The 23,687-nt window shown below is 42.6% G+C and overlaps 2 protein-coding genes across 2 annotated transcripts; both read left to right on the top strand.

Moving 5' to 3' along the window:
• The first annotated feature begins 8,809 nt into the window (after positions 1-8,809).
• On the top strand, positions 8,810-11,657 carry thtpa (thiamine triphosphatase). The gene is made up of 4 exons (XM_047567708.1): positions 8,810-8,937; positions 9,978-10,047; positions 10,323-10,820; positions 10,946-11,657. Exons 2-4 carry the CDS (start codon positions 9,978-9,980, stop codon positions 11,044-11,046), a joined length of 669 nt encoding a protein of 222 aa, XP_047423664.1. The 5' UTR covers positions 8,810-8,937; the 3' UTR covers positions 11,047-11,657.
• A 798-nt stretch (positions 11,658-12,455) lies between these two features.
• dcaf11 (ddb1 and cul4 associated factor 11) lies at positions 12,456-22,972 on the top strand. Its single transcript, XM_047568314.1, has 15 exons — positions 12,456-12,666; positions 12,978-13,206; positions 14,181-14,308; positions 15,341-15,459; positions 15,714-15,778; positions 15,954-16,054; positions 16,478-16,624; positions 17,404-17,458; positions 17,835-17,903; positions 18,143-18,200; positions 19,353-19,538; positions 19,704-19,857; positions 20,305-20,457; positions 20,555-20,661; positions 21,608-22,972. Exons 2-15 carry the CDS (start codon positions 12,992-12,994, stop codon positions 21,671-21,673), a joined length of 1,623 nt encoding a protein of 540 aa, XP_047424270.1. The 5' UTR covers positions 12,456-12,666; positions 12,978-12,991; the 3' UTR covers positions 21,674-22,972.
• Positions 22,973-23,687: the final 715 nt, after the last annotated feature.

Raw genomic sequence — 23,687 nt, forward strand, 5'->3', positions numbered from 1 at the left:
ATGAGGCAACCTCAGGGTAGTTCCACAATTCACTGGAGGTATTATATACTCCATCTGGCCTGGGAATGCCTCGAGATCCCCTAGGACGAGTCGGAATGTGTTACCGGGGAGAGGGACGTCTGGAATTCCTTCTGCCAACATGACCAGACCTCAGATGAATGGAGGGAGGATGGATGGATAATTTTAACTGTACATTTTTTTTTTTTTAATAGACATATATTATGTATTACAACAGCTCAATCCCCATTATCTGTGTGCACAAATACTTTTCTGACATCTGTTACATCAGATGAAGCTGGTCATTTTCAGTGTCGGTGATATTGTTTGAGAAGTTTTATTATATTAACCCTTGGGCTTCCCACAACAGGGCCACATCCATGTCATCTCCACCTCATCGTGCTAGAACTCCCTCTTTCGTTTTTTCCTCTTGGCTCTCTGACTCCCTTCACCTTCCTTGTCTTCACACTTGACCTCTGCGTCAGAGAGGAAATCTGTTGTTGAGCGCAAAACCTTTCCTCCAGCCGACACCTTATTATGGGCCTCACGCTGTGATTGGACTTTAACGAGGCTTTCAGGACCCATTCTGACTTCCTTCATCACAAACAATGACAGAGGTATACATCTCGTTTTCTGAGTCAGATGTGAGACAGGAATCCACCTGACCGTCCCTTCCCGAATCTCTCTGCTTTCGCTTCCCTCTTGTACTCGACAAATCCATTGCCTGGCTTCCTGAAGCTTCAGCGTCATCCTCTCCTTCAGCTATGATCAGTGAGTTTTCCTCATCATCAAAGTCATTATCAGAACTGTGGCTATGTCTTGTAAAGCCTCCCAGGTGTTCCAGCTCTGTCGCTCTCTTTCTCTGCTTGGCATGCCGTGCATGGGTCAACCACCTACGAACCTCCCCTTCAGAAAGACCGACTTCTCTGCCCAGCGCCTCACAGTCCTCACAGGGAGGACTTGCAGCATCGGCCTCGCTACGTGACTCAAAGAACGCCCAGAGAACCTCTGACTGGAACTCTGACAGCACTGGAAGGTCTGGATAAACGGATTCCATTGTACTGCAATGGAGTCGAGTTTGGTTGTTAGTTAAGGCATTTGTACTTGGGCTGGATTTTGGGGTGCCAAGGGAGCCACAGGGGCTGGTGCCTGATTGTGATTTCTGAGGAGTAGAATCAGGGCTAAGTGTAAGGTTTAAATGTACAGGACTGAGGCTGGAGTTGCTGGGCACAGATGCAGAAGGCGAGAGGTTGTTATTGCGGAGGCTCTTCTCTGTGCCCGCTGGGGATAGATTCAGGCTAGCTGCTTTATCACCTTCCAGGTCCACCTGATTAGTTGAGCAATCTCCGTAGCCGTAGTCTTCGCTATTCTCAGTCTTTATTTTTCGATCCAACTGATGAGTTGAGCGTCCTCCATCTGTTGTGTTATCGCCATAATCCTCACTATTCTCAACCTTTATTTTGCTTTCTATATCAGGACATTGTACAAATTCTTTCCTGTCCTCGTCCTCGTGTTTTCCTGCACAAATGTTGTTTGTACTCCATTTATATATGTGATCTGAGACATTCTCAGCTGTTTCACCACTGTCTTGACTTCCTTGCTGTCCCTCACATTTTATAACAGGCTTTTGCTCTTCTGGACAGTGCTGTATGTTTGTTGGAACTTCTGCAGAGGGCCACTGGTTTTGTAAGCTGTTAAGTCTTTGGGTTAGGAGGGCTTGCTGGGCTGTGCTGGAGCCCACGAATGGCACACACTGGGCAAGGAACTGGCTTTCCTGTTTCTGTTGATGCTGCTGAGTTTGGGCTTGGAGCCCATTTAAAATCAAGGGCATGACCATTTGAGGCTGAGGCACGAGCTGAGGTGCAGCAGTACTGGTAACAAACAAGGAGGGAAGCAAAGACTGGGACATTGTGATGGGACTTGAAGTGAGAAGGGTGAGGAAGGCTGAGACCGCCTGAGCTGATGCCACAGGGGAGGTGAGGAGGGAGGGAGCCACCTGTGAAGCTGGGATCTGCTCTCCTTCTTTTGCAGTAGTTACCATCAACGTCCCAGGAGCAGCACAGTTGGTGCCAGATGTGGTCACTACAGTGTTTGAAGAGCTGGTGGTGCTACCTCTCAAACTACCAGAAGCCGCTGCACTGTTTGCAGCAATTCCCGCATTTCTACTGCGCGTCTGGTGCAAGACAGACTTCATATGGCTCTCAAGGGTGATGGCGCTACTGTAAAAGACTTGACACAGAACACACTTGTAGGGTCTTTTTCGAACTGAGGAGACCTGGGGATTACCTTCCACACCTTGCTTTGCAGCTCCTAATGTCATTCTCTGAATGTGGGATGCAGAATTGTAATGAACACTCAAGGCAGTTCTGCTGGAAAAACTTTCCAGGCAGGCATTGCATCTGAACGACCGGGTGTTACTTTCAGCAACTGACTTTTCACTACGATCTGGGATTTCTGTGTTTTCAGTTTCATTTTGCTGTTTGGCTGCTGTGAGTGGATTTCCCTCTTCTTCTGGCTCGGGCTCTGCTTCACCTCCCTCCTTTTCCATTATTTTTTCTTCCTCCATCTCTCTCTCACCAAGCGTCTGGGTAGTGTCTGCACTCTCACTAGATTGGCAGGGGTCTGAACGGACGTCTTCAGTGGGCCTCAGTTGTGACGATTCAGCTTCTGATGAAAAAAAAAAACCACCTTCAACATTGCTGAATATAATTTGTTAATGTGGCTGTGTGAATGTTTTTACCAATCAGCAGGGCACATCAAGGACAATTATCCACTGCAAAAGCATTTCATTGAGTCCTTGTTAAAAGGTACTCAACAAATGAATTCACTGTGTTTTAAAATATGTGGAACCATCTGCACGGCCCATGTGTTACTGGGAGAGGAAGTGGTGTCGCAGAGTCGCTAACTATTTTCATGTGCTATTATTGTTTTTGAATTTTTATTTTTCTTCTTTTTGATTTAAATATTTATCAAAGAAATATTCGTCCCTCTCACCCAAAGGCGCCTGAGCATCTTTGTCCTCTTCTCCTCCGCTGGCAGCAGGTTTCAGAACAGCCTGTTAAAAGGAAAGTACATCTCAACTCAAATCAACTTTCCCATCAGAAACTAAACCCAGTCGCTGGCTCCTGTAATGTCGCTTTGGAGCATGAACAACATTTGGGCGTGACTCAATCATGTGCAGTTATATTGCACATAGCAAGCTTGGTTAGCCTTTCATTTGTAAATTATCCTAAAGTCATAAATTAAAGCGTCTTTAAAAATTCCCTCTATTTCTTAACACTATACATTCCTAACTGTGATGGTTTTGATTCTCTTCTTCACTAATACTTATGTCCATGTTATTATAAAAGGAATTGTGACAAAGTAGGTTAATATTAGGAGATTTAAACTTTTGATGACTAAAACTGGATACACCTTCTCTGGCTTTTCATTTTTCCTGAAAGACCAGTCCAGGAGATTAATAAAAGGACACGATTCAGTCAAGCTTGTATGATTAATACTCTACTCTTTACATTAAAATACGTCCAGGGGACTGCGATCACAATTGACCAGTGTAAAGTCCATGGGTGAACACAACCAGGACACACTGAGGGAGCATTTTGAGAGATCTGATGTATGTCCATATTTGGAGGTGGTCGGTGTTACAGTTGATCTGATTCCTTTCATAGTGTGAACACACAATGTCCCGAGTCACAAAGACTGTCTATCCAACCGGGGTGCTCCTGCATCGTTCAAAGGGACGTAACGATGCATCGCGACAAAATCGATACAAACGTGTGACGCTTTAAATCAGCCGAGATGATAAAAATATTCTTTTCAAACAGCAGAGGGCGTCATCTAGTTTTGAGTTCACTTTATACGTCACGACAAAAACGGCAAATCCCAAGCAAGGAACCCATGCAAGCCGCAGTTGGTTTATTTGAAGAGAGTTTGTTTATTTCATTATTCATTTCGTTATTTTGAAGTGGGATTTGTTTTAAAGATCCATTTTTTTAAATTATTTTTTTGTTGTTGTTGTTAAGATGATATATAATTTCAGCCACACTTTTAAGAAGAGGACACATGCGTTATATTGCACAGTTTACGCTACGTCAGAGAAACAAAAAGAGAAAACATAATGCATTCATTGCACAGTTTATGTGTTGAAGTTACATCCTACCTTTTATTACCATTTTATCATTAACCCAGTATCGGAAATTATATCAAATTGTGAGTTGAGCGTATCGTTACAGCCCTTCAGAAAAAAATACACAATCGCTATATAAATGATCACCAGAAAGGGACATTGTCATTGTAGCTGTTAACTAACTAAATAATAAAAATCTAATCTAAGTATTCAATATGACAGTGCACTGGGTGATTTATTAAATAACATATCAGCATGTGGTTAATTATTGATGTGATCATGTTAGTATAATTATATTGTTTCAAAGTCTGAACAGGCCCTTTGTGAATGTCACTTTCTTGTATTTGGCCTTCCACACCCAGACTTTTGATACCTTGTCACACAATTTAGGCAGCATGTCAATGCTCAGCTTTTACCTCTGAGAGTGTGTAACAAGTGGAGACAAATTCCTGTGGATTTACAGTCACTTGACATGTTTGAGTCACACTTACAATGTCCAGCAGCCGCTCGGCAGAAGATGGAAGTACGCTGTGTTGCTCAATGAGATGTCGGGAAAGGGAAGATCTGTCTGACTGCACTTTTTGACACAAAGGGCACAGCCACTCTGCCACCCCATTCCTTTCACTGCACCCCGTCTCTCCAGACTCCCCCTACCAAAGAAAAACTAATGTTAGAATACAGTAGAAACATCCATTTACTCAATGGTCAGGCGACCAAGGGGATTACATTCCATATCTCGCCATTCATGAGCAAATGAGTGATCGTGTAACATAAACAACCATCATTGTAGTACTGAAAGGTTTCCGTGGGAGTGATGTTGGCCATGAAACACATGCAGCTGCGGGCTGTTAACACCCTCGCCATTCCCAATACAAAACCTTTTCACAATAGTAAGTAATCTTATGGACAAAAGAACAATTTCACAGAACTGGCAAGTCACACGTTGCAGAGTATTATATACTAAAATATGTTAACAGGGATTTTTACACAAAGACAAAATACCACAGCAGACAGTGGGTTAAATCAGCTATTTTTTGGTCCATGATAGAACACACACAGCAAACATAAACGTTCTAAAAATAAATATGACAACACAACTGCTTCTAAACACCAGCTGGTTGATATACTAACATGAAGTGGCTTTTAAAAGCTGTTGGAATTTTCTACATTTCTGCAAAATACTTCCAATTTTCACACAGAGACAGAGGACCAAACGAAGTAGAAATATAACGCTTGTTCGTTTGTTTAATCAAGAATATTTTGTGCAAAATTTATGCAAACCTGTTTCTTTGTCTGGTGTGTCTCTCATGTGTAGCTATAACATCATAAACATCATAAACATCTCTGGTAGCATCGGATCAGTCATCTACAGTCATTTGGAGGAATTTTATCTCATTCCTCAATACAAAACCTCTTCAGTTCTGAGATGTTGGTGGGTTTCCTCACACAAACTGTTTGCTTCAGGGTTTCCATAACATTTTTTATTGGATTATAGTCAGGACCAGTCCATCTTTAACTCGTATTTTGTATGCGACTCCCTTCCATTGACTGCATACTAGTTCCCGTCCCTCCTGAGAATGGCCTCGGGTAACCTTGGCCCTGTTTTCCGGGGTTACATGCTTACCCCTGAGACATGAGGAAGTGTTGCCTTGGTAACCGTTCACTGTGTCGGAAAATACAAAATATGGCAGCACGACCTTTTGCATCGTTAGCCTAATAGTCATATTTGAACATTTTCGGAGAACAAGAAAAAATACATTGTGAGCAAGAACATTCGTATTTTTTATTGATATTATAAGAGCTAGTCAAAAAAAAAAAGATGTATACAGTCTATGAGCATGAGGGTGCATCACCTATTTGATTTAAAGTTCAGAAGTTTAAACCATTAAAAAAAAAGTTGTATTTTAGATAATACTTACACCTGCCTGGTGGACTGATGGCTCAGCTCCATCTTTTAAGCACAACTTGGACGCGAGTCCAGCATCGTACTGGCCCCTGTTGGTGAAACAGTCCTGGGGGAAGTGTTTTGAACACACCCGCAAGTTTTTGCTAACTTTCGGCGGGACATTGCCCTGGAAAATAAAATCCAGCCATTTTGCTGTCATTTCTCCCGAGGCTGGGACTCGGTGTAAAGACGCTTTTGAGCCTTTGCAGCCAGGCACAGAGCAGCTAATATGCCAGTTCCGCTTCATAGTAGATGTGTCTACAATGCTTGCTGAGATCAATGCGTCATCGCCAGACAGTGTTGCTTGTTGCTGTGTACATAGGAGGGAGGGGGCGGTCCGAAGCGGCCTATGCACATGGCTCAGGGGCGGTCTTATGCTCAGAACAAATGATTCACGTCACAAATGGTTCACGCACAGCCACAAACCTGGCAACACGTTTGAAGTGTCTTGACTTGAAAGTTCTTCACAACGAGCAGCGAGTGCAGCCGTGAGCCCCTCCCCCGCCCCAAAGCACTCACAGACGGTACAGTACGGTCCTTTCACAGCCGTCCCTCCAGGCTGCGCTCTAAAGAGCAGATGTTTATCCTTCCGCATCCAGACTGCAAATGAAGCGCACATGCGCGAAGCTGTCGCTGATCCCGCCCCTGCAGTCAGGGTTGGAAGTAAATGTTAACTTTTATTTATCGGAAAAAAAAATCACTGCACAAATAAATAATTTAAATAACTTCGATTGTTAATATAGAATTGATTCAAATCTTAAGTGGGCCATGGGGTAACTTACAAAAAAGTAAACTAAAAAGACACACATACATACACATACTATTTTTTTTTGTCTCTCCCACAACATTATTCTCATCTCCTATATCATCCATTACAGTTACATGCACATGGTCAATCAAGCAAATTAGGAGATAATAATTTAGCGACTTCTAGGACAGTCAAAAACTTCTTGCTGACTTGCAGCACTTGTTGAATGACCCATTTCTCAGGCCACTCTTAAAAGACTGACACCTCTTCTGAGCTTGCAGATATGCCACAGTAGAGAGAACTGCATGGCATGTCCTCTTTAAAACAAAACAACTGAATGACAACTCAGTCTCATTACAGTGACTGGAAACTCTTCTGAACAAATGGACTCTAATTTGCCCTTGAATTAACTGTGCAGTAAATCCACAGGTATGATATTTCATTGTCTTTAGTATGGCTTAGTTATCTATATCTGCTTTCAGGACATCAGCTGATGTTTTGAGTAGTTCTTATGCAGAAATGTGGAAAATTCTGTGGGACACTTTTACTTTTTAGCTAAACTGTTGATAGAGACACACTGTTACCTACAAAATTCATGACTCTAAACTATTCACAAGGATTAGCATTAGCCACTCCGGTTATAATCTAACACCTGAGCTGTTGGTGTTTGCTTGATTTAACCAAAATAAATACAAAATTGGAGTTATTTTAAATATCTGTGAGACAGATTAATGGCACTGCTCCATACTTTAAGAGCAACTCTGACGCCAGGCCAGCGTCGAGGTCAAGGTTCTTTATTGTCATTTATTTGTTTGTAGTTTGACAGAGTAGTCATATGTGAGCAGGGGGTAGAGCAGGGCGCTGAGGACGCAGACCTGGGGAGAACTGGTGTTGAGGATGATGCTGGAAGATCATGCTTTATGCCAGTTCTCCAGTTACAGAGGGACAGTGATAATCCAAGCTGCAGCAGTTTGTTGAGTAAAGTCCGTGGCTCAATTGGCACCAGTTTGTAAAGCTGTCCAAGGGAAATAGTTTGGAACACACAAGAAAGTATTTTACTCTTTTCAAGACATTTCCACTGCTTTAAAAATCTGCTGGACATGTTCAACCAGACTGTTCTATGCTGTGGTGTGTTGGGGAGGCAGCGCTAAAAAGGCGAGAACCTTGAGGCTGAATAAACTGCTACAGAAGGCGGACTCTTTGGCAGAGCTGGAGTCCCTGACGGTCCCCGACATCAGCGGAGATGCAAGGACCTTGAACAAAATCTGGTCCATCATGAAAAATGTCCACCACCTTCTACACGACCCCATAGTCAGGCAGGGAAGCTTGTTCAGGGACAAGCTGCTGTCCCTGTCCTGCTCCATGGACAGGTTGAGGAAATAGATTGTCCCTCAGACCATAAGACTCTACAGCACCTCCCTGGGAGGAATCAATTGGACTGAGGTCATATTTTTTACACAGTATAATATCTGTATATAATATCTCTTTCTATGTGATAAAGCTATTGGACAGTGAATTTGCCTTGAGATAAATAAAGTATCACTCTATTTATCTCATTTTTTCCAAGGCTGGGAGTTGGTGTAACAATTTCGTTGAACCTTTACAGCCAGACCCAGAGCAGCTTGAATGACCAATTAATTGGTGTACATCTAACGATTGCTATAATGAAATGTAGCCACGTTCTGTACATGCCTCCTAGGCGATTTTATGCAACAAATATGTAAAAGCCGGCGGCAAATTAAATCGACTGGTTGAATGACAATTTCACTCTCAGATGACCTATAACAAACTTTTTGCATGGATTTTCCCCCCAGCTTTTCTGGGCTGGCACAAACCCAACTGAATGCAAAATAAATATCAATCAAATATCATGCGTGGCACACATAAAACGTCCAGGATGTGAAATAAACAACTATAAAACTGAGAGGATTAAAACTGCACCCGCTGCATGGCCCATGCGTTACTGGGACAGGAAGTGGTGTTCCTGAATATCCTCTGAGGTGCCCCGAGTCGCGCCTGCGCAAAAACACACTTTGCTGACGTGCAGAGAGCTAAACGGATTTATCTGTGATTCCGTCTTTGATGCCGATTTATTTGGATTTAAGGACTTGACTTGTGAAGGTGTGTGAGAGTGCAGTTACGTTACGTTAATCGTGTTATTTAAACACTCCGTTGTTCACTTTTGTAATTTCGATGTGTACTTCATGCATGCATGTTGAATGACTGGAGTCTGAGTAGTTAGGCTATACGGCAGGTGCGATAGTTTACAGAAGCGACTGCTGGTATTTTATAATAATAATTTAAAAAAAAGATAGAAAAATGCTGGAACAACAATAACAGTTCGGTTTTAAACATTCACACACTTTACAATGAAGGAGCTGGGACTCAAATGATACACGAAAGCAAAACCAAACACAGGCATCGAGGAAGTGAAAACATACATAACATAATTATTGTATTGTAATTATTTTGTGTTACTGGATTATTTGTAAAGATGCATTACGGTGTATGTTGCATTAAATGGTCTGGTATGTCAAACTGAAGGTTATTTAAAAACTAAATTTTAGTTTTTGGTAGTTTAAGCTATAAATGGTTAGAGGACTCACACAATGCACAAATAGTACATACGTTTTTTTTTCAGCAGCAGAACGTTTTTTTTTCTTTCATCTAAAAGAGTTTGTATAAGTGAACCACATCAGGAATGAACTGGGTTGTAAACTGGTGCAGGGAGTGAACTGTGAGTTTCTAAAGATTCACTCTTAAAAATAGTGATATGTAAAATGGCAAGAAAGTGTCAGCTTCTTATTTTCCCCACTGAAAATACCGTTTGATTGTATATATATTATATATATTTATATTTACATTCACTTACCAGTTCATTTGGCACTGAAAATAAATGAGTCCTAATACAACAGTTCTACACTAAATCTTCTACGTCATCATCACGGCTATGGTATTCAACATTTGTGGTTTGTGGTACTTTTGAAATGTACTGTGTTCTACCAACACATGTTTCTGTTATTTTGACAACCCCATTGTTTGCACTAATGCACCTAATGTTTTGGCAAGTGAGTCTGAATCACCCTTCCATTTGACTGAAGTGAACTCAGGTGTATTAGTAATCAGAGCACGCTGTGACCATTGATCTTGTGTCATTCCAGATGAGTGTGGAAGTGGAGAGAAAATTCTTGTGCAGTGCTGACACCTTGAAAACACTGGAGGAGATCGGAGGTACGTGTTTAATTTGTCTTCCACGCATTCCGAACGGAGGCATTTAGCCGATACTGTGATCAACAACAACGCATAAGCAGTCACTTAAAAAGGCTTTTTCAACATTTAATGACACTAATTGCTGTGGTTGTTGTGTAACGGCAGTGACACTGACCATCTGTCTCTTGTTAATAATTAAGTTTAATTATCCGTATCAGCCTTGTTAGTGTTTTATTTATTTATATATATATATTTTTTAATTGATCTATCTTCATCCCACCGCTTTTCTTTTGCAGTTTGTGTCGGCCAGCGTGAGTTTCAGGACCAGTATTACGACACCCCCAAGTTTGACCTGACTCTGAGAGACATGTGGCTGCGTAAACGCAAAGGGTGCTGGGAGCTCAAGTGTCCGACATCCTCTGTCAGTGTGACAGAAGAACTGAGCGGAGAACAGTCTCAAGCAGCAGCGCTGTGTACTCGTTACAAGGAGATAACCAAGCTGCCAGAAATTCACCTTAGAGTGGAAGAGGTCATAAAAGACGCTTGTGAGCACGTAGAGAGAAAGAGCGACTCCTCACAGGAAGATGAGTCTTGGCTCAGCAAACTGAATCTGGTGTGCTTTGCAGAGTATACAACAGTGCGGCGGTCATTCACTTTAGAGGAGGAGGGGGTGCAGATAGATCTGGACCAAGCTGACTTTGGCTACCACGTGGGAGAGATAGAGGTCCTCATACCAGAGGAAGGAGATGTACAGTCTGCACTGGAAAAGATCACAAAAGCAGCTCAAAAGCTGGGTGAGTGCATAGCTTTCAAGCTGCCCAACCACTTAACACTTTCACTACCGTGTCCACCAGTATCATTTTGTTTATCTGTGACATAATATTATCTACTAAAGATTCTTTTTTCTTTTTCTTCACAGGCCTTGCTGGAGATCAGCGGGTTGAAGGAAAAATGAATGTTTACCTTAAACGATATCACCCAGATCACTATGCAATACTACTGAGTGCACACATTTTATAGCAGATGATATTTTCTGGGTGCTAACTTTATCTGTACATAGTCATATATGTAATATTAAGATATTATTTATCATACAAGCTTAATGTACGTTATTGAAGACGTGGCTCTGGATTACATGACACACGTCATGTCACATTAAGTGTAATTTGGCAACTTATGTCTTTTTCAAAGCAAAGTTGGCATTTTTAGAGTTGTGGTAAAGGATTATCTTATCATATGTCAAGAGTATCACTTGTTAAAATTATACCACTTTAGTTGAAGTCTAGCCAAATATGCACATTTAATGATCTATCAATGTCAAAAGCGACCACATATGAGAGCTTAACGTATTGTAACACATGAAGCTTGGTTTATTTAAGTTTGATAATAAACATGATGGATTCATTTCAACGATGTCAACACATTAAAAATTGCAATAGTCAATCCTTAATGTTATGAAGGTTATAACAGTGTCATGTCAGTCTTATGCAGACCCCTTCCAGTAAAGTGCTGAGAAGCTAAATACATTTTAATTGAAGCAGAGTTGTGCCAGCAACCACAAATATAAACCTGAAGAACCTGTTATCCTGACCCTCTTGAAATATTAAAACCTGACCTCGTTGCCCCTTGAATTTTTTTGTATATATTTTTTATCTGACTGGAATATGAACAGTACAGTGTATGAAGAAAATAAATGGGATGTCACTTTGTCAGTTAACCACTAATAGTTATTGTTTCTTACAGAAACACTGAATAAATGCATGTAGTCACAAAGACACACAAAGATAAAGTGGTGGTTTCAATGAGCAAATGTGATGACCCACATGGTCATTTTTTTTTAGTGGTTTCTCATTTCCATTAAACACATATATTCATCAAGGTTTTTAAATCTGAAATTCGTAATAATTAATAAGTTATTTCTATTGACTTGAACAAAAGGCTTCTATTTTACACTTCCCATGGTTTCTCAATACACGTCATCGTATTTTGCAGACACGTGCTCACCACTGTTACATGGCATCCTGCTTCACAAATACCACCTCAGTCAATTAGTTATTGGAGGTGTAATGTTAGTAGTATTTATTAGCTAATTCGTTTATACTGAGTACAAGTATTTCATGTTTTTACTGCAAATGTCAAACAGAAACAGACAAGCATAGGCATTCAATATACTTAATATAACAATATAATGTACATAATACCATAATTATTATGTAGACACTGTAGCTAGTTTCAGTCGTCTCTGCAGCTGTGTAACAGTGTAAATTCAGTGTAAACAAAACAGTAATTATAAGGAAAATAACATCAATTTAAAAATAATAAAATAATAAAAATCTACATTGAAATATGTGTATTTATTTTATTTTGCCCAGCCTACTGACGAAAGCGCTGGCGATCACGTGACAGCGAAAGGGCAGGAGGGGCACGCGCAGGGTTTTTTCACACTTTTGTAAACAACATGGCGACCCACGGACTGGCCCCGAGAGCCGTCTGATTAAAACACTACGCTGCGGACAGAAACTCACTGTTTGACGCGTCGCCAGCGTTGCGGGCTCGGAGTTGTTGGTTTGGGAAACTGCCAAGTTCGCAGCGAGAGGACAAAGAGCTGGAGGGACGAGCTGTCAAGAACACTGTTACACGGTAGCTAATGTTGTCGCCCGCTCGTTAGCATCATTAGCTCAACATAAACCAGCGTTTATATCTGAATTGCGCTGTGCTAACGTGCAGTAACTGTGTGTCTGCTTCGTTGGTAGCTTACATTGTGTATGTCTGCGAAGTTGTAGCACAGAGGCTAGTGAAACAACTTGAACTGATGTCAGTTTAGCGTTATGTCCTGCAGACTGTATTACCTAACCTGTCTCATTTCCTCCACCACACACTTCACATGTGTTGACCTGACTCCCCCCCACAGGTAAATCTTAAAACAGTTTGTTGTTGCTCGTCCCTGCCAGGCGCTCCTCAGTCTATGGGCTCTCAGTCCAGTTCTGGGATGTCTGGTGGAAGGGGATCTTCCAGTGGCAACCCAGCAGATCAGTCTGAAACAACAGAACCAAACCAGAGCAGCAGCAGCAGCAGCAGCAGCCGAGGCCGCAGGACGGCTGACAGGCAGCAGGGAGACAGGCAGTCAGCATCAGAGGAGGACGTCGACTTGGCAGAAGTGCTGGCTTACCTACTGAGGAGGTACCCTGGCACAATAACACTACGAACAAACACACTCTGCGCAACGGAGCTCAGCTTGTGTTGTTTTGGGCGTATTGTCTTTCGCCCACAATGCCACACTGATACAACTTTCAACACGGTGCAGATGTCGGGAGAAAAATAAATGTATCAGTGTCGCTGTCAGTCCCCTGCACAGACGGCTGAGACGCTGCGCTTGTTTTGGTGAGCGGGTGTAAATCGCTAACAGAGGCAAAACTGTACAGAGTGGTCGGAGAAATGGAAACACCCGTGTGATGTGATGTGATGTGATGTGATGTGGTGTGGTGCAGTGCAGCACAAACAGGCCTGCAATGTGCCCTGTATTATCTTACATAAGGGCATTTTTTTTCCTGCTTACTTAGCATATATAAGCAGCTTCAGTCAGGGTGTCAGTGCACCGAAAAAACACACAACATCAGTTCACCATTGCGCTCTCTAGAGATCAGTTGATTATATTCTACGGTGACTGGTCTGTTTCATTAGACACTCTTCAAATGTCTGAAAACACAGGAAAAGCTCCTACATCACTGCCAATTTAAGCATCCATTATAGTGCTGCTAAAGCGGGGGATTAGAGATGTTCTAGTTTGACTTAGTTGGAGGCTGATACATTTAAATATTTCTCTTAGTGTCTGTGCTGTAATAACGCAGCAGAGGCACCAGTATCTGAAAGAGTCGAAATGAAGAAGAGGCACTCACAATTTTCACTTATGTTAGCATTCAGCTGTCCTCAGACGAGCTAGAAACTCCCCACATCTGTTACAGTGGAATGAGGCTTGTTGTACAGAAGCATCCGTCGTGCAGGCTGGTTTTGGTTTTAGTTTTGTTTTCGTGTGGTTGTGGGTTTGCAGAAATGAAATAAATGTTTAGGTACACCTGTGCAGTAGATGCATAGATGCCATGTGCTGTGGCTTTTATTTGAGCTGTTGTTGAAGGGTTTGGTGTTTACATGTGCAGGGGCCAGGTCAGACTGGTCCATGGCAGTGGAGCCACGGGGCTGCAGCTGGTCCAGTCATACTCTGACTCTGATGAGGACAGCGATGGAGCCTGGGAGGGACGGCTGGGTGACCGCTACAATCCACCAGGTATCGTTCAAGTGTGTCGATATCGGTGCAGATCCAGGCATTTTTAGAATGATAGAATCGGGATCACCAGGTCTTCTGTAGCTACTTAACAGTTAGTAAATAGTTTAATGTGGTTGTTTGGTGAGGTGGTGGGAGATTGTTAATCAATACTACAAACTTGATTCACTACCAAAAAAATCCCAAAACAGAATAATAAGTCCACTCAGGCAAAGGCTGCACTGAAACAACAACAAACACTGAACACTGCATTTATAAGAAGAGAAAAGTTTCCCCAAGCTCAGGACAATACAAAAAAAGAAGAAAAAAAAAAGAGAGAGGGTTACAGATTTATTTTGTGTGGAGGACCCACCCATTACTGGAGAAGAGATTTGGGGATCCAAGGTGTGATCTGCCTTCTTCTCGCTAAACCAGTTTGATAGCCCTTTTCATTGGACTTGGTACAGTCGCACGGTGCACATGCGATCTAGGAGAATCTGAGTAAGATAAGAAAAGCCTTTATGAACCTCCCGGTGTAGGACAGTAAAAGGTCTGTATCGGATCAAGATACAGGAAAAATCTACAGGACATCAAAGGTAGTAAAAAAACCAAACGGAATAAAATAATTCTAGTAAGATTTAATATAAACATGTAGATTGACTTGGAGTAGTTTTACGTACGTAATCCTATTGATGGAAGCAGAGATTGAGTAAATCTGTTCCAATCTGTGGACTCAGGGAGGATGGAAACAAACTGTTCTTTAGTTTCTTTATTCTTCTGTGGTTGTCACTGACTTTATTTTAAAGAACAATAAATGTAAATTGTCTTACGTAACATTAATAGGTAATTCTAATATATCAAAAGGCATTAAACCTCTTCTCTGATCTACAATTATCAGTACACTGTTATTGAATGCAATAAAAGAATCCAAAGATAATGAGCCCAGTGGTATGAATAACATATTAAACAAGTTTGTATCACATATCTACTGCATATTTCAAGTTCTGAGAGTCTGTTGTTGCATATTTGAGGCTCTTCTGTGTGGTATGTTTATAGTGGATTCCCAGCCAGACACACACGAAGTGGACCGAAGTGAGATCCGAACTCAGATCCTGTTGGCCACCGCCTCCTCCGCCTTGAAGAGCCGCCACAGTTTCACCCACATGCTGAGAGAGGTCCGACCACATGGATAGCAACTAAAAAAAAATAAATAAATTGTATTGCATACGAGACCGCAGTGTAATTATTGGCAAATTTCAACCACTAGTAAAGAAAGCAAGAAGCATGCATCTTTTATTTTCCATAGTTTTTCCGTGATGTAATAAAAGGACCATCAATTCTGGCCATTTTGTCTAAACATTTAAGAGTCACTCATTTGTGTCAGCCGGATTTATTGCCAATAAATATCGTCTGATCTATTTATGTGCAGAGGGAACAAGGCAGATGTAGAGGCTCCAGTTTTTCCCATGGAGAGTGCAGTCGTATCCGCACACAGTAAGTACAAGTATTTTATTATAAATGTATTATTATTATTATGTGAAAATTATATTTATGGATGGAGTCATAATCAATTAATTTTGGTATAAACAACAACAAAAAAATCTGTATTACACTTCAGGGCTCTGGGCTAGAATATGACTAAGATATTAACCCTTGTGTTTCTCTGCAGTTTCCTGCCAAACTATGTATCCCACAAGGATACATACCAGCAGAAAGCCTTCTGTGGAGTGTACAGCGAGGATGGCAACATGTTCCTCTCAGCCTGCCAAGGTAAATAATATGATGTCCAACATGAGAACCCTCAGGAATTGAATCATATCTGATAATAAGTCTCGGTGTTAGTTTAAAACGGCTTAGACCACTAAATCACCACAGCCATTCATGGCAGTGTGACGAACAGAATAGGGACGAAAAAGCCAAGAATTAATGGACTTTCTTTTCAACAGTTTTGTCAAAATAGTGTAATGCTAACTGAAAAAAAAAACTAAAAGAAAATATTCTCAGACTATTTTCTTCGGTTTTAATTGACCAAACCATACGGGCAAAAGAGAACAGATGCCACCTCCCTCTTTGATTATGAATTATGAGCCAGCTGCTGGTCAAACAAATGGGTCCCGAATTGAGTTCAAAAGCTCACACACAAACTTTTTAGCCCCTTTAAAATAATGTATGTCTTTCCGTTGCTTCCTCTAGACCAGAACATCCGCTTGTACGACACCACCAGAGGACGCTTCCACCTGCGGCGAACGGTAAAAGCCCGCGACGTGGGCTGGAGCGTTCTGGACGTCTGCTTCACCCCTGACACCCAACACGTGCTCTACTCCAGCTGGTCTGACTACAGTAAGGCTAGGGTACCTGTACGAGACCCCAATTAGCCAGTCGCTGTAGTATTTACAATTCTTGGTTCTTGGGTAAATTCAGAAAACGTGCTCAGCATTCAATCCAGTTTAACAGCACCACAAACTGCATCCTCAGAAATGATCATACAGTTAAATTACCACCTTTCCTCAACATAAACTGAACGTTTATGACTAAGACTGAGAGCAGGACTGTTATATTAGTTTTCACTAGTGTACCTAATGCATCGGCAAGTGAGTGTATGTACTGCGCATTGACTCACAAACTTCCCGACTGTGACGCAACGACACAAAAACTTGTTGCTGCTAACAGCCTCAGTGTTTTGCATTCTGCTGCAGACATAAACAGTTTTATGTTGGCAAGTCCTCTGCAAGTGATGACATGACTTTATGATGATTCATAATCGCTCCATACTGCAATTTTCTGCTCATTTTAACAAGAAGAAATAAGTGATTAGCAAAGAATGACTCACGGGAGAAGAATCCACTGAAAGCCTATTAAATAGGGAGAAGTGAGCTAATGAATGAGGGAGGGATTTCTGACATGGTCTAAAGGGTGGCTGCTTGGCAAGCCTTTGCCAAGTCTGGCAGGAGTTATACGTTTTTGCAGAGCGGCTTCTCGGGCCGAGTTTCACGTGTTTCAAAGCACACTTTTCAGCCGCGCGTCGTGATGAATGCCACAGTTGGGTTTTTGTTCCATGTGCTGTTTCATTCATACGCTCTCTCTCTTTTTTTTTTTCTGTGTGTGTGTCCTCCCCACAGTTCATTTGTGCAGTGTAGATGGAGACAGTGAAAACCACACCGCCCTGGACCTCAAGTTAGTGTTTCCCTCATAGTAACTTATAACATTGCGAAGCAGGTAATCTATCACTCCTTACCAGCCGGCCCTCCTCTCCCTTCACTGCCACCTGGATGAATGATGCTGTCAGAGCTTGTCACCGCACCATCCACCCTCTCGCCTTCTCTATGTGTGTGTGTTTCCTCGTTAAACAGGGAGATCATTACTCCCACCCAAGCACCGCCATTAAACTCATAGCGCTCCCACCAGTAACATTGTTTAAGAGGTGATGTGTGCCTTCATGAAGCTTTTCGGTGTGGGATGACATACAGTAGACGGTGTATTTGTGGTTCTGTAATCGTGCCATGCTGCACTGTCAAACTTGCTCTCGTGTCTTTGTGCGTGTGCTCTGTAGTCCAGATGAGAGGAGGTTTTGTGTGTTCTCCCTGGCTGCGTCCACGGATGGCAAAGAGATCCTGGGAGGGTGAGTACAGTTTGCTTTTATGTTTCAAGGAAGTAGCTGACGTTGAAACCAAAACCGAAGACATATTCCTGCAGCTTCTGTTTCTTGTCCTCAGGTTAAATTATATAATCTTATTACAGCCAATGTAGTGAATGCTCGAATCTTGAGTAACGCTATGACTAATGTAAATGTTAAAGCAGACTGTGCTCAGCAGGATCAGTCGCTTAAATGAGAATTCCTTTCTTCACTTCTCCATTCAGAGCAAACGATGGCTGCCTGTACGTTTTTGATCTGGAGCAGAATAAGCGAACGTTGAAGGTTAGTGTTTGCCTCCTCTGTGGTTTTCGTCTGCTTCTTTGTCTCGTGGCTGCCGCCGCATCCACGCCCGCCCCTCTCTGCTCGTGCTTCATCCCGCGGTCAAGGCGAAGCCAGTCGTAGCAGAGCTGAAAGTGTGCCTGCTCGCATTAAGTTTTACACCGTCCGGCTATCTGGTGTAGCAGCAAAGAGCCGCCCTCCACCCTGCAGCGGGACGGTGGGGGTTAAACCCACCTCCCTCCTCCTCCCACAACCACCCTGTGTGTAGAAGTCAGTGGTTGACCGCTACCATCTGCTTCATCACTATCTCACACTCCGTCTGTCCCTTCCATTAACTCAGTGTGTGTTTATGTTCTTTATACTTATTATGCTCCATTTGCTGTTCCTCCTCTTCTACACACAGTTTCTTTGGTGACTGTACTTTGCTTCAAGCTAAATGCTAATGCTAGCATGCTTTCAGGATCTTGATGACAGTACTAGAAAGCCGATGTTTCACAGGTATAATGTTTATCATTCTTATCGTCTTAAGTGGGTTAGCATGCTCATATTTCCTAATTAGCCCCAAATTCCTGTTCCCTTAGCCCCGAGGCTGTTGGGGAATGTCATTAGTTTTGCAGGTATTCAATCATAAACCAGACGTAATTTAAAACTTGACCTAATAAATGTGCTGGAAGAGGTAGGTTTAATTCTCATTTCAAATCTAGGGTTTTAAAGAGTCAACCCTAGTGATCCAGACCCTGTCTCTTTTATTTTTCAGCTATTAGGCTCACACACACACACACACACTCATGTTACCACAAAAAGTAGCTCAGTCAATCCCGTGAAGAACGCATCCGCAGCTTGTTTGAAACAAAGCTCTTTTGTTGCGTGTGCATGGAGAACTGTACTGATGAATAAAATTGTCTTAAATGAGTGTGAGTCTTGCAGAAGAATGCGTATGTCTTTAAGCAGAACAGGAAGTATACGGTGTCACTTCTCGGGACACGGGCCGAGCTTAGCTTTCTATTTGCTTTCCCCCCCTTAAACGACATGCACAAGCACACAAAGGCATTTTTCACATGCTCCGTCTCACAAAGGAGATCGCACACACACACTGTCTTACAGACAGCGCACAGAAACACTGACTCTCTTTCTTTTGCTTCTGCCCCTCATCAGATTGATGCCCACGAGGACGATGTGAATGCGGTGGCGTTCGCCGACGGCTCGTCCCAGCTGCTCTTCTCTGGCAGCGACGACGCACTGTGCAAGGTGTGGGACAGACGGACGCTGCGGGAGGACAGACCGCAGCCTGTCGGACAGCTGGCCGGCCACCGAGACGGCATCACCTTCATCCACAGCAAGGTGGGGGGGGGGGTCGGAGAGAGGATCGCAGCTGCTGTTTTATCAGTCTATCAGGAATAAAATCAAAATCTGAAAACGCTCGCGTATAATTAGAGGATTGGTTTTGAGTAGTTTAAGTGACAATAAATCTTGTGTAGTGGTGTAACTTTCACTTTTTTTTGAAAGGGCGATGCGCGCTATCTGATCAGCAACTCAAAGGACCAGTCCATCAAGCTCTGGGACGTGAGGAAGTTCTCACCCAAAGAGGGACTGGCAGCTTCCCGCCAGGCCGTCACCCAACAAAACTGGGATTACCGCTGGCAGCAGGTTCCCCAGAGAGGTGAGGAGGGGAGGAGTCAGAGCGAGGAGACGGGGAGAGAAGTTGGAGGATAGGAAGGGGGGGGGAAGGTCGCAAAAGGGAGGACAGTGGAGGAGGAAAAGATGGAATGACGCTGGAGAAGATGAGCGAGGGAGAAGGCCAATGACAGGAAGGTGAAGCGCGTGTGTGTATGTTGTGATGGTGAAAGGATATGACAGTAAAAACACGCACAGGGGGATGAGTGATTACCAAGTCAGGGAGCAGGGAAGGAGTAGTGGAGAGGTGAAGGATAGGAGCTCGGTTAATGAGGTGGAGAAGGGGTGGGCTGGGGTAGGGGGGTTAAAGCCCAAATGAGAAAAATTTCAGTCCGGTTACACACAACTTTTGTATGTCAGGTATAAGATAACTTGTACAGGTGGAAAAGGAAATATTTTTTTAGTTTATATTTGCTCTTGTCGTCCCTTGAAGCCCTGAAGAGACACAAGCTGACAGGCGACACCTCGGTCATGACCTACCGGGGTCACGGCGTCCTACACACCCTCATCCGCTGCCGCTTCTCCCCGGAGTTCAGCACCGGGCAGAGATTCATCTACTCTGGCTGTTCTACTGGCAAAATCATCAGTGAGTGTCACCTTTGATGCATCAACACCAGATAATCAAGAAGCGCAGCGCACGCGAGAAGCTAAACCGGTTGACCTGTGTGTCGTTCTTGTTGCAGCCTATGACGTACTGACGGGCACGGTGGTGTCCAGGCTGTCGGGCCACGACGCATGTGTGAGGGACGTCAGCTGGCACCCGTACGAGGACAACATCATCAGCAGCTCTGTGAGTGCTGTGAATGCAAACCTGTCCTGCTGGAATCGATGTGTAAAAGCACAACGTCATAAATATTGCATTAAATTCTAAGACAGGCCAATTTTTAAAAAAAGTTGTAAAAGGTTTTAATTGAGCGGTGTCAAACCAGACGGCGTTTTCTCTAGTAATGGAACAGAATGGAACACAGAAAAGACAGAACATTAGATTTTCCGGTAATATTGAGGAATAAAACGGACCATTTACATAAATAAATAAATGTTTTCTCCGCATATTTCAGCAGTTTTTCTAGTAGTTGTAGAGGAAGCTAGACTTCTAAAGCTTCTAAAGCTAAAGCTGCTTCTCTTTGCTTACAGCGGCAAAAATAACTGAAAGGAGGCACAGAAGCCCTACATCTGCTCCTGACATACACTGATCAGCCACAACATTAAAACCACTAACAGGGGAAATAAATAGATCATCTTGTGCCAACACAATATTCTGCTGGGAAACTTTTGGGACCTGGCATTCGTGTGATTGTTAATTAGACACGCACCCTCCACCTAGACCAGACCAGGCACCCCCACCCCAGAGCAATGACACTCCTTGATGCAGGCTGACACAGGGACACACAAAAACGCTTTAGGAGCAACTCAAAAAACATGAACAACAGCACAAGGTGTTGACCTGACCTCCACTGGATCCCAAACTGATCGAGTATCTGTGGGATGATCCACAGAGGCCCCTCCCCTTAACCCATAGGACTCAAAGAGGTGGTCATAATGTTATGCCTGATTGGTGCATTATCAAAATTACTTACCTAATTTAAGGTTACCTAGAGCTAAATGATAAAACTTTGGGTCAGGGTTGTATTGTAGAGAGTCAACAATGTTTTACAAAATCAGTTAATTGAAAGGCCAATAAAACTGGGGGGATATTATTATTATTATATATTTTTTCCTCATTTATTTCTCAACAGTGGGATGGAGCGGTGCGCATGTGGGAACACAGACAGACCCATCCTCTAGAGGAGGAGAGAGACTGACAAAAGCTGAAACGCAGTAAGAGAAGAAGGGAGACAAAGCAAAAGAAGAGGAGGAAGTGATGTCACCACAGACGGGGCGAGGACGATGACCGTTGCCAGAGGAAGCCAGTAAGCTCAGAGGGACTCGGAGACACTTAAATATCTTTTAAATTCAATGCTGGATGTTAATGATTACAATTATAGCGTGGCTGTGAGGTGTTCACTTGGAAGCAGATTAGAACACACTGGGACAGCCACGGCCTGCTTCTGTTTTTGTTTTATTTTTTTCCTCACTGTCTTGCGCCGAATAAACAGGCCAAGGCTTTTGAATCTGGCCTTAAACCCAAAATGTGCTGAGGCTCAAAGCGCTAAGCACTGCACTTTGTGAGCTATAGAAAATTTAATAAGTCTGTTATATGGAAAAAAAAAAACAAAAAAAAAACAATGTTGGACGCTTCGTTGGGAGCGGGATGATGATCATTTTTGTATAAATGTATAGTATTTTAAATGGTATGTGCGTTCAGGGAGTGTTTAGGTAGTTGTCAGTGTGTTGACATGGCATCAGTCTGCTGTTTCAAACAACTGAGCTCTTTGTCCCACATTTAAAGGACCAGTGTGTAGGACTTAGTGACATCTAGTGGTGAGCTGGCAGATTACGACCAACTGAATGCCCCTCCCTCATTCCTCCTTTTTTCAAAGAATGTAGCAGAAACAAGGTCCCCATCTCTCTCTAGAGCCAAAAACCTGGCGACCACTTCTCATGTTGATAATATAAGCTAACGAAAACGCAACAAATCGTAGTCACAGGTGATTATGCACAAAATTTAAAGCTCTTATAATAGATTCATCTATGTCTTACACACTGTGCCCGTAATAAAGAATAGTCCACCACTTAATTAAATCATTCAGTTAAGTGGTGGAAAACTAATTTGACCATGTCTGTTCAAACATGCTGTAAGTTTTAAACTTAATGTTTCCGGTAAGGCAGTAGTCTGAGTTCTCATAATTGATCTTGGATCAGCACTAATTTCTGTACACACAAGCCCCTAGTTAATTAAAAAAAAGAAAAAAAAGAAAAGAAAGGCCGATAGAAACTTGTGATTTCTTTAAAAAATATTTGAATGTGTTTGTTTTACGTTAAAGCAAAAGGAATTTGGTGAAAGGCTCGGCTAAAATAAACAAAATGAACATATAAATAAAACTTCCACATTGATCTGTATATGCAATTTTCAGGTGTTTATATCAAATCCAATGTTTCACTCTCCGACCGTTGTTTTGCAGTCACAATAAAAAAAAAAAAAGAAAATCTTGTAATCGAAACATGTTGTTCTGTTATGTGTTTAAAAAGGCTCTTTAAACGTGCACGCTGAACGTTTTCATGCCCCGTCCCCAGTGAGACTTGCAATTTGACCATTTCACGTAGTAGTTAACTACAGCTGCCATTAACGCGCACACACAGGCACACGCGCATCAACATGCAGACAACTGGTAATTAGCTGCAGCGGGAGCCACAGGACAGTTGTCTGAAGGTCACCGTAATGACAGCGATGCAGTAAGTGCTCTAAAATTAGACTCTGAGATTCTTTGGCATGTCTGCTTTCATCTGGTTTCATTTACACCTACTGTTCCTGCATAATACACATTTGATTCTTATAAGAACCGTCTGTGCTGATGAAAAGTATCTCTCAGCTACAGTCTAAATGAGTGAAACAGCATACATCATTATTTATTTGGTTGGGTTACACAGCTTAACATTTCTAAATCAAGCAAACATGCTCATCCTGTTATTACGTTAAGTGGCTTTAATTTATTTTGAATAACTGAGACGGTAAATAGAAAACTAGCCGTGATAGTTTGGATAAGGTTTGGTAGCAGGACTGGACGCTTTTTGCACGAAGGCGCCGACACGCTTTATGTCGAACATGAATTAAACGGGAAAGTTTCAGGTGAATTCGCTCCGAAGGTTGAAGAGGTTTTACGATCCTCTGGCCCGTGGACTCGCCCTGGGAGTAGGAGAGACCGCGAGAAACGCAGC

This window comes from Mugil cephalus, chromosome 18, assembly GCF_022458985.1.
Source record: "Mugil cephalus isolate CIBA_MC_2020 chromosome 18, CIBA_Mcephalus_1.1, whole genome shotgun sequence".
Lineage (NCBI taxonomy): Eukaryota > Metazoa > Chordata > Actinopteri > Mugiliformes > Mugilidae > Mugil > Mugil cephalus.

What these genes read in the sequence shown, in the direction of transcription:
- thtpa (XM_047567708.1), top strand. Translation starts at nt 9,978, where the DNA reads ATGAGTGTGGAAGTGGAGAGAAAATTCTTGTGCAGTGCTGACACCTTG. An exon ending in AACACTGGAGGAGATCGGAG is followed by an intron (nt 10,048 to 10,322) that starts GTACGTGTTTAA and finishes TTTCTTTTGCAG; the next exon opens with TTTGTGTCGGCCAGCGTGAG. An exon ending in AAAAGCAGCTCAAAAGCTGG is followed by an intron (nt 10,821 to 10,945) that starts GTGAGTGCATAG and finishes TTTTCTTCACAG; the next exon opens with GCCTTGCTGGAGATCAGCGG.
- dcaf11 (XM_047568314.1), top strand. Translation starts at nt 12,992, where the DNA reads ATGGGCTCTCAGTCCAGTTCTGGGATGTCTGGTGGAAGGGGATCTTCC. An exon ending in GTTCCTCTCAGCCTGCCAAG is followed by an intron (nt 16,055 to 16,477) that starts GTAAATAATATG and finishes TGCTTCCTCTAG; the next exon opens with ACCAGAACATCCGCTTGTAC. An exon ending in CACACCGCCCTGGACCTCAA is followed by an intron (nt 17,459 to 17,834) that starts GTTAGTGTTTCC and finishes TGTGCTCTGTAG; the next exon opens with TCCAGATGAGAGGAGGTTTT.